Source organism: Oreochromis aureus, linkage group 7 (genome assembly GCF_013358895.1).
Source record: "Oreochromis aureus strain Israel breed Guangdong linkage group 7, ZZ_aureus, whole genome shotgun sequence".
In the NCBI taxonomy this organism is placed as follows: Eukaryota; Metazoa; Chordata; class Actinopteri; order Cichliformes; family Cichlidae; genus Oreochromis; species Oreochromis aureus.
In genome coordinates, this window is record NC_052948.1 from 10,870,070 (window position 1) to 10,884,552 (window position 14,483).

The 14,483-nt window shown below is 41.2% G+C and overlaps 2 protein-coding genes across 9 annotated transcripts in view; both read right to left on the reverse strand.

Moving 5' to 3' along the window:
• ptprq (protein tyrosine phosphatase receptor type Q) overlaps positions 1-6,159 on the reverse strand; it is a 43,189-nt gene extending 37,030 nt beyond the window's left edge. For 4 of the 8 annotated variants that reach the window (XM_039615009.1, XM_039615008.1, XM_039615005.1 and 1 more), the window contains exons 1-10: positions 5,708-6,159; positions 5,421-5,540; positions 5,172-5,316; positions 4,792-5,076; positions 4,461-4,678; positions 3,609-3,789; positions 3,024-3,389; positions 2,633-2,935; positions 1,625-1,921; positions 1,218-1,517 (exon numbers count right to left, since the gene is read on the reverse strand). In XM_039615009.1, coding sequence (XP_039470943.1) covers positions 1,218-1,517; positions 1,625-1,921; positions 2,633-2,935; positions 3,024-3,389; positions 3,609-3,789; positions 4,461-4,678; positions 4,792-5,076; positions 5,172-5,316; positions 5,421-5,540; positions 5,708-5,752 — 2,260 coding nt within the window. In that variant the 5' untranslated portion in view covers positions 5,753-6,159. Of the gene's footprint in view, positions 1-1,217; positions 1,518-1,624; positions 1,922-2,632; positions 2,936-3,023; positions 3,390-3,608; positions 3,790-4,460; positions 4,679-4,791; positions 5,077-5,171; positions 5,317-5,420; positions 5,541-5,707 lie in introns of those variants that run through there. The other 4 variants (XM_039615007.1, XM_039615010.1, XM_039615012.1 and 1 more) reach the window with 4 other exon arrangements.
• Positions 6,160-6,763: 604 nt separating this feature from the next.
• Positions 6,764-14,483, reverse strand: part of otogl (otogelin-like) — a 28,665-nt gene continuing 20,945 nt past the window's right edge. The window contains exons 44-58 of the mRNA XM_039615836.1: positions 13,187-13,328; positions 12,914-13,099; positions 12,610-12,822; positions 11,801-11,905; positions 11,599-11,706; positions 11,398-11,499; positions 11,137-11,241; positions 10,907-10,947; positions 10,733-10,796; positions 10,382-10,560; positions 9,665-9,769; positions 9,468-9,587; positions 9,286-9,331; positions 7,679-7,758; positions 6,764-7,558 (exon numbers count right to left, since the gene is read on the reverse strand). Coding sequence (XP_039471770.1) covers positions 7,358-7,558; positions 7,679-7,758; positions 9,286-9,331; positions 9,468-9,587; positions 9,665-9,769; positions 10,382-10,560; positions 10,733-10,796; positions 10,907-10,947; positions 11,137-11,241; positions 11,398-11,499; positions 11,599-11,706; positions 11,801-11,905; positions 12,610-12,822; positions 12,914-13,099; positions 13,187-13,328 — 1,797 coding nt within the window. The 3' untranslated portion in view covers positions 6,764-7,357. The remainder of the gene's footprint in view (positions 7,559-7,678; positions 7,759-9,285; positions 9,332-9,467; positions 9,588-9,664; positions 9,770-10,381; positions 10,561-10,732; positions 10,797-10,906; positions 10,948-11,136; positions 11,242-11,397; positions 11,500-11,598; positions 11,707-11,800; positions 11,906-12,609; positions 12,823-12,913; positions 13,100-13,186; positions 13,329-14,483) is intronic.

Here is a 14,483-nt window from a genome sequence, read left to right on the forward strand (position 1 = left end):
GGATTACATTTGAAATTGAATTACTGCTATCTGCATGAGATGATGAAGATGCACAATCTTCTTTTAAGTGAAGCCAAATGAAGAGTGCAAAAGAAAATAAGCCCTCTCCAGATTACGGTAAAGCAACCACCATCCACAAACAGTAAACAAGAAAAGAGATTTACATTGGGGAATACATCTGCTACCGCCTCAGGAATATTTAGATGGCTAACCTCTATCATGGGCCATTCAACAATTTGTTACTGAGCGAGGATACACAGCAAGTAGTAGCTTGAATTTTTTTGCACGACTCTTTTCATACAATCCATCTGTAAGAATTGGGACAGTTACAATAAATGAATAGAAATAGCGTATACCTCTTATTTTTTGTTTTCTTGCTTTTCTTATGTGTAATGTGGCTTTTCTGTCATTTGGGTTGAATAGCAGTTTGCCTCTTGTGTTTCTGGGGGTCTTATGATGAGGGCTTCTCTTAATCTTTGACAAAAGTATTTGAGAGCATTTGTGATGTTTTGTACAGACATAAAGTGTTTGGTTTTTTTTTTACATGTCTTTACAGTTGCCTGAAAAATGTTCTTCAGGTCATCCATAATACATTTTTCTATTTGTGTTTCTCCAGTTTTGTGCACATGCATTATAAAAAAAAGCGTAGATTTTTTTTGTCTTTGTTTGAGCTTCATTACTCGCTTAATCACTTTCCTCATCATATTTACAGACTACTCCACCTCTGCCTGAGGGGCAGCTCTCTCAGTCAGCCCTGACCTATTTTGGTCATCATCTTTTAATACTGCAGTTTCAACTTAACCCACTGCAAAATAGGAACTTTTGATCAAAGAGATACACTGTAGCTTACCGAGTTCTTTTTATACTTGAATAAGCTTTCTCAAATTAAATCTGTGACTTGACATTTTAGTGGCCTTATCCATTATTTGATTCAAATTGAATTTGCTGAAGCATAGAGCTCGAAGAACAAAACATGTATATCTACCCAATTACTTACCATCTGGACTCTATGTGTCTATCTTAGTTGTGTGAAATAGGATGATATGATCAGCTCCACTGCAGTCAAGGGTTGCACTAAGCTATCTTAATTAAAGTGGCCTTAAATCTCTGTGTTTGTGTTGACACCTCTCAGGTAGAAGCAGTTTAAGTGCAGTTGTTACGCACACTCTGAGTAGTGCATGCATTTGTATGTGCTGGTAGTGACAGAGGTAACTCACTTGTTCTAAAGAGGCGGCTGTAGTATGGTGGTCCCAACTGCTCTCGGCTCGTGCTGTACACTCTGAGCTGGTACGGTGACCCCGGACTGAGGTTGCTGAGGTTTATGAGATGAACGTGAGCAGCAAGGGAGTACCAGTCACATAGATAGTTGCCCAAACCCTTGCAAACAGTATCCCAGTCTCCAGGACACGCACACACTTTTACGCCATCCATCACACCCAGCTGTGGATGCTGAATGTACAGTTGTGCATAGTTTGTACCCACCGAGACAGGCACTGCTACCTGCACTGGCATTGGAGCTATATACACAAAGACAAACAAGAAGAGTCAAAGACAGATAGTGGAGTGTCTTAGATAATAAAACATTGCAATACATCTATTTGGACACTTTTATTATTTCTCTTACCTGTGGTGTGTATGACGCTAGACCTCTCGCTCCTGTCATTTCCCTTCAGAGCAACAACTCCAACTTCATACGTCTGACCAGGAGTAAATGTGCCCAAATTAAAACACATGGATCCATTTATCAAGTGTCCATCTGAGGTGGAGTGGTTTAGCCACAACAAAGGAGCAGTAGGATTGTCAAGAGGTTGGGATGTGATAAAGTAACCATCTGGAGGATTGCGGGGTGGATGGGTGCCACAGACAGTCAGATTTCTGCTCCTGGTGCTTATCACTACCAGACCACTGACAGCCTTCACCGCTAAGAAGTACAAACAAGCATTATTTCAAAGTCAGAGGTTAAAGAGTTACACGATTCCTTATGCATACTTGCACATAACCATTTCATTTAAGATTGTACTGAAAAAAATCAATAGTGCCAATATTATTTACAAGAGCATTGCAAAGCAGTCAGAAACACATCTATGAAATCATAATTGCCAACAGGATCATCAGTGAATACTGATGAGTAGATTTAAACACATGCGAAAAATTAATAACCTCTCAAGTAACGTGGGAATGGCACTAAAAATCAAACTGAAACTAGCCCACTTGGATGTGAAGCTATTTAGCTGCTTAATAAGATGCATATTTTGAGAAGGCAATAGTCTGTGTTCATGCCATCTTCACTTGTGACACTTTGCGCCTTTTACTCTGGTGAAATGAATCACACTGGCATCACAATACTGTCTTCCACTTCACAGCAACGCTTAAGTACACTGGACAGACCTAAAGGTTGCTTACATGAGCAACTAATGTGTAGAATAATTTAAATTTTCTGTAAAGTTTGCATTTGAATTTACCTTATCTTATCAGTATTTGCAGAGATTTCAAATAAGCCATACGATTGTTAAAAAGTATAAGATCATTCCTAGAATATAATTTAAAAGTAGGTAGAGCATGGCACCAGACAGTACTTACTGTACAACAAGCTTTTAGAAATTGTTCATGAATCTAATATTTACATGCTTACCAGTTTTTACAGTTAGAGTTGCCTGTCCACAGCTCCCTATCCCATGCTGGGTAACTGTGTATACTTCAATCCTGTATTTCCTGTGAGATTCCAGCCCTCCAATTACTGCAGTATAGGACCTCAACCCAGATGACTTGGAGATGTTTGCCATGCCAACTACACCATCCTGTTTCGAAGACATGTCTTCATATCGTACAACAAAAGTCCAGCCAGCCACAGATGACGCTTCTGGCAGCATCCAATGAACGCTAATGTGACTGGCTGTAACGGGACCAACAGTGATATTTTGAGCAGGATGAGGTCCTGTAAGAAAGGCAGTGTAAATATTAAAAGTCAGCCTCGATTAATATAATGTTCTTTGAATTGTGTAAGTGGTCATCAATACACTCACTGGTATATGCAATTTGTGTTTGTCCCAAGCTCCAAGCGAAGCCTGGAGGGTGAGAAGCTTGAAGGGTGAAGGAGTAGATGCTTCCTGGAGATAAACCTGCTAAAGTTACGCCTCTAGAAGAGATCGAAATGGGGACCCTTACAATTTTTTTAGGAGTGCTCTGGTTCTTTGTGCCCATTTGCTTCCTTTGCCTTTCTTCTTCACTTGGATCCCACTCTCCGTATTCTTCCTCTTCGTACTGCAGGAATACCTCAAATGATGAATGAGCAGGCGAGTTACAGAGTGAGAGATCACTCCAACGAAGCTCTACCAGGTCCTCTGTCACCTGAACCAGGTCAAATGAGAAAGAGGCAGGAACTAAAGGTGCTGTAAAGGAGGAAAAAGCAATACCTTAGCACCCTGAAAAGAAAAATAAGTGCCAGAAGTGCTCACAAATTGCAAGGTTTGAATCGGTAAGTGCTGTGCAATATCACAAATGAAATGTGGTGATCCTCCCAAATTATATATTGCATATGACTTATGCATTACAACCACTGTTAAATATTATATTCTGGCTAATAGACGGGTCGTGCACAAGTTATTTACTTTGATATTGGCAGATAAAGGGTAAGGGGATGTTACAGAAGAATGGAGTGAGAAAGAATCCCGGCCCCGTGGCATTCCTCTGGAAAGCAAAGCAGTCCGTCTGGTTGGCTGGTAGCAGAGTCTTCATAGTGTTTGTTCGGTTATATGATGAGCCATCAGACCAGAGAGGTCGGCCCTCCTCCTGTAGGGCAAGAAAGAGGCAGACATCACGAGTCGAATGCTATTTAAGTATGAAAAACAAACTTTCCATTGAAGGTTAACTGCTGTGGTGAAGTGTTGTCAAAGTGAACAACGTTTTGTGAAAAACCTCCCCTTGCGATATCCAGCACTTCAGCGATGGCTTGCAGAGTTTTTCTAACTAAATTATTTTGACAAAACTTTAGTAAAATCCTACCACGAATATTTATTTATTTATTTTATTTTTTTTTAGACCTCCCTTGTTAAGCATATTTTACATTTTTTCATAAAAACATATTCATAATTACCAAAATGCAAAACCTCTGTTTTTTTTCTCCCAGGGTTTGTGTTTGATTTCAAGTGTGAAAAACTTTTATGCAAGGAAATTGTATTTACACAGAAAAAAAGTTTAAATTTAATGTCATGCAGCACACATTCCACAACCACCTAACCCTGGAGGATATTTAAGTGCATGTTTTTCCAATATATTTAATCAAAATGTTGTTCTTTTGTTTTTAGAAAATCCTCTCTAAAGTACTAAGTGCTCAGTTATTCATGACAACTCTCAGATGTGATTTTTTGTTATTGTTCTGACAGCACAAAAATGAAAAATTAAAGTCATTATAAATGCTGCTTTTTAGGATTAAAGTGATTTTAAAATATGTTCGTGCATACCTGCTGGTCATTAAGTCCGGTCCATAGCAGCAGCAAGTTGTTCTGGGACAGGAGGTAAGAAGATATAAAAACCAGATCTTCCAGGCTCTTCAGGTTAGCCAGATGACTTCCAGCTGCAAGGTCTGAACATCTGTGCTGTGCATTACTCCAGGTCAAGCCTGTTCTTCTCACAATGTAGCAGCTGCCCCCAATGGCCATCCAGCCAGGTGGGCACTGAGCTGGAGAAACATATTACAATCAGCTTACAGCACAAATTCCTGACTGCAGTCACTCAAAGGTTAATAATTGAGCTGTGGTCATGCGATCACAGGATTACTAATGTTCACAATACCTGTTTCCAGAAGAATTCTGAGTCTCTGCTTCAAGGTTATATTAAACTGTTTGAGGTATGTAGTCACTGTGACTTTGGCCTTGAAGCGTGTGCCCGGCTGCAAACCTTTCATTGTATACTGGGATTTTACTTCTGAAGAGTTTATATTGAAGATGTGCACGACAGTTTCTGTGCGTGTGTTGTACAGGCTTATGGAGGACAGGGTCTGCAGCCTGTGAAGCTTCCATGTCAGAAGGGCAGTAGTGGTTGTGCTGTATACATTAAAGGAGGACGTGGACACTGGGACTGTTGAGACACAAAAAGGGATGAGGTGTTAACGTTATTAAACATGATAGAAATACAACATGTGGTGTTTGGATTCTGACTTCACAGACACTCACGGAAGTGAAAGGTCTTTGTCTCGAGCACTGCATCACTCCTGCTGGCTCTCAGCGTGATGTTATACCCCTTCTGATCCTCAGCCATTCTCAATAATATCCTGCAGTGATGGGAGCATGCTGAGTTATTGAAGCTCTTCACATATACCTGCAAAGATGTGACAGAAAGTGAGAACAGAGTAAACTTTATAAAAACGAACAAAACTTAATAAGACTTTCACAGCTTTTTTTCACCATTACTATTGTTCTTACCAGATGGTTACTCGCAGGTCTGCAGGTGACCTTGTAGCTGTCTGGATCTTGACTTAAGGGCTGAAAAAGAACTTCAACCTCAACAGTGTTTGAATGTTTTTCACAGGTTAGCAAGACCACCTGTGGAAAGGGAAAGGGATTATATGTCTGCTGAATAATTGAATGCGCCCAAAATTGCTATGTAACATTTAAATCTTACTGATACAGGAAAATAACTGAACCTAAAAGACCCAGAATGCAGTTTTAACTTCTTTACAGATAACTGACATCGTGCAGGGTTACCTTACCTGACATAAACTTGCTAGTAGCCACAGGCGCTGTGTTTGACCCATTGGGAATCTCAATCCATCTCATTTAGCACACCTTCCAGGAGTGTCACTGATCCACATGGGTACATGCAGTCACTTCCACGCCCAGACACAACAGATCCTTCCTCCCGTCAGCCATTGGTCGCACAAAAAGAAAATCCAAGCCAGCTGTGCGTAAACATCAGTTGTGGAAAGTCCCAAACTATTTTGGTCGCTGACGTAAAACTGAAGAACAAGAAAAGTGAACGGGTTGAAACTTTTTCATTTTCTTTCGTGAAACTTTTCAGGTTTTACTTAGTTCAGTTACAGCTGCCTCGACGTGTTAATGCCTGGGGGGAGTCTTTTAGTTTTACTTCGCATTTACGCAGAGCCAAGACTTTGAATTTAGCGCGCACTCGAAGCCAAAGTTCCCTCGAGAAGCAAGCCTTAAGTGAAGAAGGAGGCAGTCTTCCTGGGTTTGTAGGAGGAGAGAGAGATTGCGTGTGTATTAGTTCAACCCAATTTGTTCTGCCTCTTTGTCGGGATAAGAGCACTTTACCATGACAACCATGGGCACACGGCCACTCCAGTGCTGGGCTCCTGAGGAGGGGGATAAGTGGGGAGATGGAGATGTGGGGCATACTGAGGGGAAAAGATGTAGTGGGATTTTATGAGCAATTGAGATGTCCTCACTGGGCAAAGCCGCCCGCCATGCTTCACACCTCTAGAGTAACGGTCAACCACTCGGTTAGAGCAGACAGTTCATGACTGTTTTCACGACTTTATTTAACCTCTAAAATAAGCATGTGCTGCAAATTGCTCCGAGCATTGCAGTGGTAAGAATGGTTTGGCTCTGAGGTGGGGTGTGGTGGGAGCGCTCGCCCATGTGGAGTGACAGGAATGTGAAAGGGAGAAATGATTGACAGGCAAAGAGCTGACTTTACTAAGGGCTTCTGTTGTGAAGAGGTGACTCCCACTCAGCAATAACCTCTGAGAAGTGAGACATAAATATGTGTCAGCACTATTAATGCTGAAGCAGGATGAGCATGTGTGTAATAAAGGTTTAATGAAAGAGAAAGTGGAAGGGAGTATAAAAACATTGCAGGTCATGAGGACACAGTCGGTTTTAGACAACAGCACTGTTAAATCTTTTAATAAACTACTGTAAAAACTAAAAGGAGGGCAAAATTACATTTGAGAAAGAAATTCAACTTTTCTAAGACAACAAAGCATAAAGGCTAAATGAATCTTATAAGACAAACCAAAATTCATATACAGTGTTTAAACACAACAGCTATTTAAAAATGCAACAACATGTTCATATACTGTAGGATAAAAAGCTTAGGGTACCATCAGCTGAAAGCACTAGAAGCTGAATGGGTTGGCACTGCAGGACTTACAGAAAACAAAGCTAAAGTGCAAGAAAACTATCTGAAAAACAATCCGCCCCTTAAATCAGTTATTCTCATATCTTTTAGTTACAACTATGACTCAAAGTCAGTGTTGTAAAGTGTATTAAGACAACGACAACAAAAAAGACATGGCTGGTTTTCATGTTTGTCCATTAGTAAAACAATATTCAGATATCCCCCTACCCCACCCTGTTATTTAGACATTCTCTTCACTTGTCTTGCTCTCATTCAGCTGTTTTTAGTTCCACTGGCACGAACAGTCCAGAGGCTCTTGGAAGTTGTACTCCACGACTGTGGCATTGCGAGAGCAGTAGAGTGCGACGGAGCGGGTTTGCAGTCCACTCTCACGGCAGCATTTACAGAATCTGGCGTGACTGTTGATGTTAAAGTTGAATATGGTGGCTGACGGACATTTGCCGTCGCAGGAATATACTGTAACCTGCAAGAGGAAAAACGTGTATTTACTAAACAAAACACGACCACAATTACTACATGTATTTAAAATTCTGTTTTCACAGACTCCTCATTTTCACAAGTGAATGTCTCTTTTCTCTCTCACCGGTGCATTGCTCCTGCAGTCATCTTTTCTAATGGTTGTCCGAATGGCCACGCGCTTACATGTCTTGCCATCCTCTTTACCTGCAGAGATTTTCACACAGACTAACACTCAGGAAGAAATATAGGATCCTCAGAGTAATCATAGATCCTTAACACACCGGATATTTTTAGAGAAGCCTATATACACAAAACTGATGTGAATGCACACAGTGATGATAATATGCTCACTTTCAAATGCACTTTAATTATTACACTACAGAGACTTTTCATACACACTGAAATGCCTATTCAGTTTGGCTCTTTGTTGCTGAGCAGTAGGCGCTTACTTTGATTAACAGTTGGGTGATGGGTGGGGGTGTGGGACACAGGTCCCCCAGCAGAGTTCCACTGAATGGCTACTGACCTAAATTTAACCTTACTTTTAAACCAATCAAAGTTAGAATTCTATGTGGGCCTGAAATTCATGAAAAAAACAGAAGCTATCTGCTTCTTCTAAACAGATGTGTGTGCAATACTGAAGCTTATATTATTTCACAACAAGTTTAATGTTTATTTTTTTAAAGCCTTTCTGTTACAAATAACTTAAAATGGAGAGAGGGAATGGAAAGATAAGACACACAGACACTGAAAAAGACATAAAAAAAACATTTACACCGTACACATTCAGAATTTGAAAACACAAGGGAATGAGTCACTGAGAGCAAGGATGCCAAAGAAGTCGGAATAGTGCAAGATGGTGGTACCTGTGTCACAGTTTGTACTACCAGTAGGCGTTACAGGATTAACGGTAAATGGTAAAACACCCACTCCAGAACCTGGAAGCATCGTTGGCACCGCAGCCGTCCGGTTCAAAGAACGTCAGGAGAACACAAGGTTATGTTTTGTTCAGAAAGCACAGTTTAATGTCACACACAAACACACAGCGGATGGAATCAGTGCGGCCGGCATGCACATGGATGTCACATCTTTTTTGGGTCACTCCGGGCAGCCAGCCAAGGAACGCGGTCATTTGATGTACTACAAAGCTCAGCAGGGCAAATGCTAACCCCTGCACCATCTCACATCTTCAGCGGTAAAACGCTCACTGTGAACACCTCAACTGGCCAAACAGCAAGAACACTGCTTAAGCAGGCAAGCGGGCAAGGCTGCAACGCTGAATCCAAAGAGAGAGGAAATCTCACCACTGTATGTTTATTACAAATTTCATCCACATAGCTCAGAAGATACTTTAACTCAAACTTTTTTCCAAACATCAAGAATAGTTCAGAGATGTTCACCTAAAAAGTACAACTTCAGGAAGTTGTGAGTGTAGTGTATCTCTTTGAATGTATTGGTTAGTTAATTACTTGAGGTTTCCAGCATGTTCTTCAGTTTATGTTGTGGTAGCTCTTGAATATGTCAACAGAAGGTTTTGGGGACACCAGGGAAAGCAAGGGACTGTGGAAATGTACTCATAGGCCAACAGGCTTTATGTTCACCCTCTACAAAAGGCCACACCCCCAACCATTCAGCCAATAAGCCCATCCACTGCCAAGCAACAAGGCGCTCACCCCTCTAATTGTCTGCTCAAAGCGACACCAGCAGCCCTGAATAAATTTAAAGACTCACATGTCCTGCAACAGCCATCCACATAGCTCTGAACTACACCGCCATTCTGCAAGAAAGAAGATAGGAAAGAAATACTAAAAGTTTAATATATAAGAAAAAATATAAAACTGAACAACTTTAGATAAAAAATGAGGCATCATTAAACTCATACTTAGATATAGATTATAAGTAGCGGTTCTAACCTGAATACATTCTGTATCATTGAAAGGTGGGCAAACCACCCCAGAGGCAAGTATCACCGCTCCCACTGCAGTTTCCATGCAGTCGTAACGTGTGCAGTTCTCCACCCAGGAACTCCCTGCCTGCACACACAGTCAGAATTAGCACTGCTAAAGATTTTGCTTTGATTGCACTTGGATGTGGATCTGTTCATTCTTACAGTGAAAAGCTCTGTTGTCCCGTTTTCGTTAGTGAAAGTACAGGAGATATTTTTACAGGAACCACAGCACACCTGAGGGTCTGTAGATGGCACATACACCTGATGCTGAAAAGTTAAAGGAGAGGAGGACCAACAGAAAAAAGAATAAAACAGGATGAGATGTGGCGCAAAGGCCTCAGTTGAGATAAGACTTCAGGATTTTACTAACATTTAAATACACTGAATACAGAGATGGTAGTCAAATGAAAATCTTGGTAATATCCTCTTCAACCAAACTATAAGTTGGAGATTGAGAGGGAAAGGAAAGCCTAACTCAAATATAATATAGCTGTGATATGCAAACTGCTGAAAAGTTTTCACATAACTTTTTTTGCCATCTGTTTTAACGGTATTAGGCCACACGTATTTGACATGCTGTTAATTACTTTGGAACTGACTCTTAGTAAAAGTTCAGTAAATGTAAAGGTTAATTATGGTAGCAATCACCTTCTGGTTTCAGTGAGTTCCCAGCTGAGAGAATAAGGGGTTATTTTTCACAGATAGTCTGTTACTGTTACTACCACTGCCAAATCAATACTTACAGGCTTTTCATCTAGTGCTTTTCTCCTTATGAAATTAACACAGGAAATTGTCTGATCAACGATTGATTGGATGAGAGAATATTGACCAATCAAGCAACCAGTCAAACTTGAGATTCAAGCTCTATTGGATACATACTGGTCCACATTTTTGGGAGCAGTTGACAAAGGTGATTTCCATGGCATAATAACCCGAGTCTGGATCTTTATGATGCAGACACTGGACAGTGTAGCACAGTTCTCCCTCAAAGTACTGAACCAGAGACTGGCCTGGGCCCAACACTGTCACCCCTTGGAAAAGACACACCTCTGCCTTCTCTGCACACACACAAACATAGAAGAAAAGATTATGCCACATTTAAAAAGTTAACTATTAAAGCTGTTGAGCATTTTAGAAATGAAGTAGTATTAAATAGAAAGGATTTCTGCAGAGAGTCTGTTGTCACACTATTATCAGGTGTCTGTGTGCTTTCAGTCACGTTACACATACGGCATGTACGCTGAGGACAGCCACAGTTGGTGTTGCTGTCTGGAACCTCCACCAGCACCTCCCCCTGAGAGAAAAACAGATTGCTGACTTAACTGAATTTGCTCACTTTTTCCTCTTCCTTGCAGAAAAACCCGATTAGACAGTGACTTCTGATTCAGCTTTTTGCTGACTTACCACCTGACAGATGGGGAGAGAACTGTCCTCACATTGGCATTCTGGACGTGAAAGAAAAAAGTTGAAGAGGAAGGTAGTGTGAGGTTTACGCAAAGGGCATGACAGGCTTAGCAACTTCTGAGTTTACTGCAGTCATCAACACAGCAGTGAATTGACAAGTAATTATTTGGATGAGTGTGCATATGCGGGTGTGCATGTGAATGAATATGTGTGTGTTGTCGAGTGTGTACCACAGTGATGCTGGGGGCAGCAATGCCCGGGAACGGCAGTTTGGACAAGAGAGAGACCAGGTGCACAGCTCACAGATGATTCAGGGCACAGATTGACATCACAGACTGCAATAAAAGGGACAAAATGTGAATATTACTCTACAGTCAGATAGAAACGCACACACACACACACACACACACACACACACACACACACACACACACACACACACACACACACACACACACACACACAAACACAAGCCAGCTCATGTAGTTTACCACAGTGGTACTGTGGACAGCAGCTGCTGGTGGTGTTCAGATCCACAGCCAGAATTTCTCCGTTTGAGCAAGTTGGAATGGGCTCGATACATGACTCACACACTGCTCAGAGAGAAAACAAACAAGAAATTTCACAGATTTACTGCTGTAATTAAAGGGACCTCAAACCAGGCAGGTCTGTACACAGCAATTTAAACTCACCACACAGGTAAGAGTAGCAGCAGGACTTTTGCCCCCTGACCTCGACGAGAAACTGATCCTCCCTGCACTCTGGGGTAGACACAGGAGGGCACGCCATGGGGTCACACTCTGAGGAAGACCATTTAGTGAATGAAACAGTTTAATCCAAATGTTATATCTGACAGAAAGTTTATAAAACTTAATGATGAAAGTTTGTTCTTACCACAGCGGTACTCTGGACAGCAGGAAAGAGCGCTGTAACCGATCACTAGCCTGTTCCCATTATCACAAGGTGGAGCTTCACTGTCACAGATGGTCATGTTGCACTCTAACAAATAGTGAAGGATAGCTCATTTAATGGGTATTACTTTATACTGATGAAAAGGATTTTTGGTCTCTGAAATTGGTATAAATTAGTGTAGTATACTTTGTGAATTATTTGAAGACAGGATTTTAGGCCTCTGGGTTGTTTTTTTATATCAGATATTATGATGTCATATAAAAATGATAAATTTTTATTTGTTTATTTTTTTATTTCTGCACTTCTAACACCTTATAAAAACATCATTTATTTTCTATTTAACAACAATAACAGCTTCAAAAGGAGAATTAATCATGATATGCTATGATGCCATCTTGTTGCCTGGCAACCCTCTAGGCTAAATTTATCGGTACCTGTTTTAGCCTTTCATAATACTTTATGCACCTACAACAGTAGATGCATAAAGTATTATGAAAGCATGCTATCCCATCAACAATAATAACTCATTTATATCCACAAAAAGCTTAATTATACGCCTAGCAACCACCTAGCAACTGATTATGATGCCCCATTTTTATCATTTATAAAACATCTCCCACAACTAGTTTTTTAGTTTTCTCAATGTGATTAAGTATATCTGCTAGCCAACAGCACAACCAGACCAAACAATACTGTAGCATGGCGATATACTAGTTAGTTACTAGTAAAAAAAAGGTAAAACCTAAAGATGAATCAAAGATAAAAGATAAAAGGGGACATTTGCAACTCACCACAGATCTTCTTTGGGCAGCAGGCTCCTTCTTCCAGCACATCCAGCACATACTCTCCCTCTCTCTCACACAGTGGAGTAGGCACAGCGCTGCAGTCTGGTTCCACAGCCACCACAGAGCCATTCTCCATACACTTGTAGAGACAGCAACTCCGAGCAGAGCCATTCCACACCTCGCCTGGGGCCCGGGGGTTACCCTCATTATCTGTGCACACTGGATACAGCAGAGCCAAACAAAAACAATAACAAACTTTGCAACATCTTAGACATTGCAGTGTTCATCACAAGGGCAAGTAATAACTCACCGCAACGGTCCTCGGTTACACAGTAAGGTGAATCAGCACGGTGCAGGATAGTTCCACTGCGGCACACACACTCTTCTCTGATGAAGGAACAGGTAGTCTCCTCGTAGTAATCTCTGTTTAGACAAGTGCGGCTGGTGCAGGTGCTCACACATGGCTGATACTCCTTACCAGGGGGACACCGGAGCGCTGCAAGATTACAATGCATGAGAAAACAAAAAGCATGAATGAGTTCATCTGAGTGAGTATGTAATTTTTTATGCTGTGTCTCCTTACGGCAGAAGTTGTGTCGTCTCCAGTTGATGCAGACTTGATGTGTGTAGCAGACTGCCACATAGGCTGCCAAGAAGTCACACTGGTGATCCTTGTAATGAAGGTCACCTGCCCAGATGATGTCACAGAACTGCTCCGGAGGCACCTGAAAAAAACACAAGCAGGCCATGAAAGGGTGAGTGGGATTTTAATCAACAAACCACATATCGTGTCACAGCACTGGGTCTGTTGACCCAGTGTTTGTGTTTTTGGTTTAAGTTATACTCCTTGAATGGTGGTTTTCTGTTTGTATTATATTTATAGTTCCTAGTTTCTGAGTTTCTGTTCTGTTTCTGTGCCTCCTCTGTGTTCTTGGTGAAGGTTTAATTCTGTTCTCTGTATGTTGTATGTTTAGTTTTAGTTTTCTTTATGTTTTCCCTGCATCCCACGTCTTGTTACTTTTGTCTCTGTCCTTCATGTTCTCCCTCTTGTTCCACAGTCTGTCATGTTTCCACGTCTGTGTGGTCTGCGTCTTTGTGAATGCCTCGTGCTTCCTGTTTTACTTTGATAGTCTGTGTCCTATGTCAGTGTATTCTGCGTTGTTTCCGTTGTCTCGTTATGTCAGATTAGCCCCACCTGTGTTTCCCTCCTGTTTTGTAATCCCTCGTTACTCCCTTGCGTCGTACCCGTACCATCACAATGCTGTGTGCAGTCTCCGTGCTCCCTGTTTCCTAGTTTTTCAGTTCCTTGTTTCCATGTTCAGGGTTTTGGTTGCTTTTCATGAGTTTATTTAATGGAGTGTTTTTCCCAGCAATAAAGCTGCCGTTTTAAGTTACGTTTCTGTGTTCAAGTCCTGCATTTGGGTCCTTCCTCCTGCCTGCCACAGCACACACCTTGGCATATCCTCACATTTGGTATTTTTGCATGATGAATACTTTAGATAACAAAGCTTTTTCAAAATCGTCTTAGCTTTTCCTTTTGACCAGTAAATCAATTAAATGGACTGGTTCTTACATTGCACTTTTCTACTCCTCATTCAAAGCACAAGAAGTCTCATTCAGCCATTCACACAAGTACCTTTTTCTAAGTCTAAGTGCTTTCACACTTCAGTGAACGTATCAGAAGCAACTTGAGGTTCAGTATCTTGCCAAAAGACACTTTGGGATGCAGACTTGAGCAACCAGGGATCGAACAACCATCTTTCTAATTAGTAGATGACCTGCTCTGATTCCTGGGCCACAGCAACCCCATTTACTCTCCTGCTACTGTTTTTAATGCAAAAGGCAAATGACAAAGTAACTTAGAACATTCACTACAATCA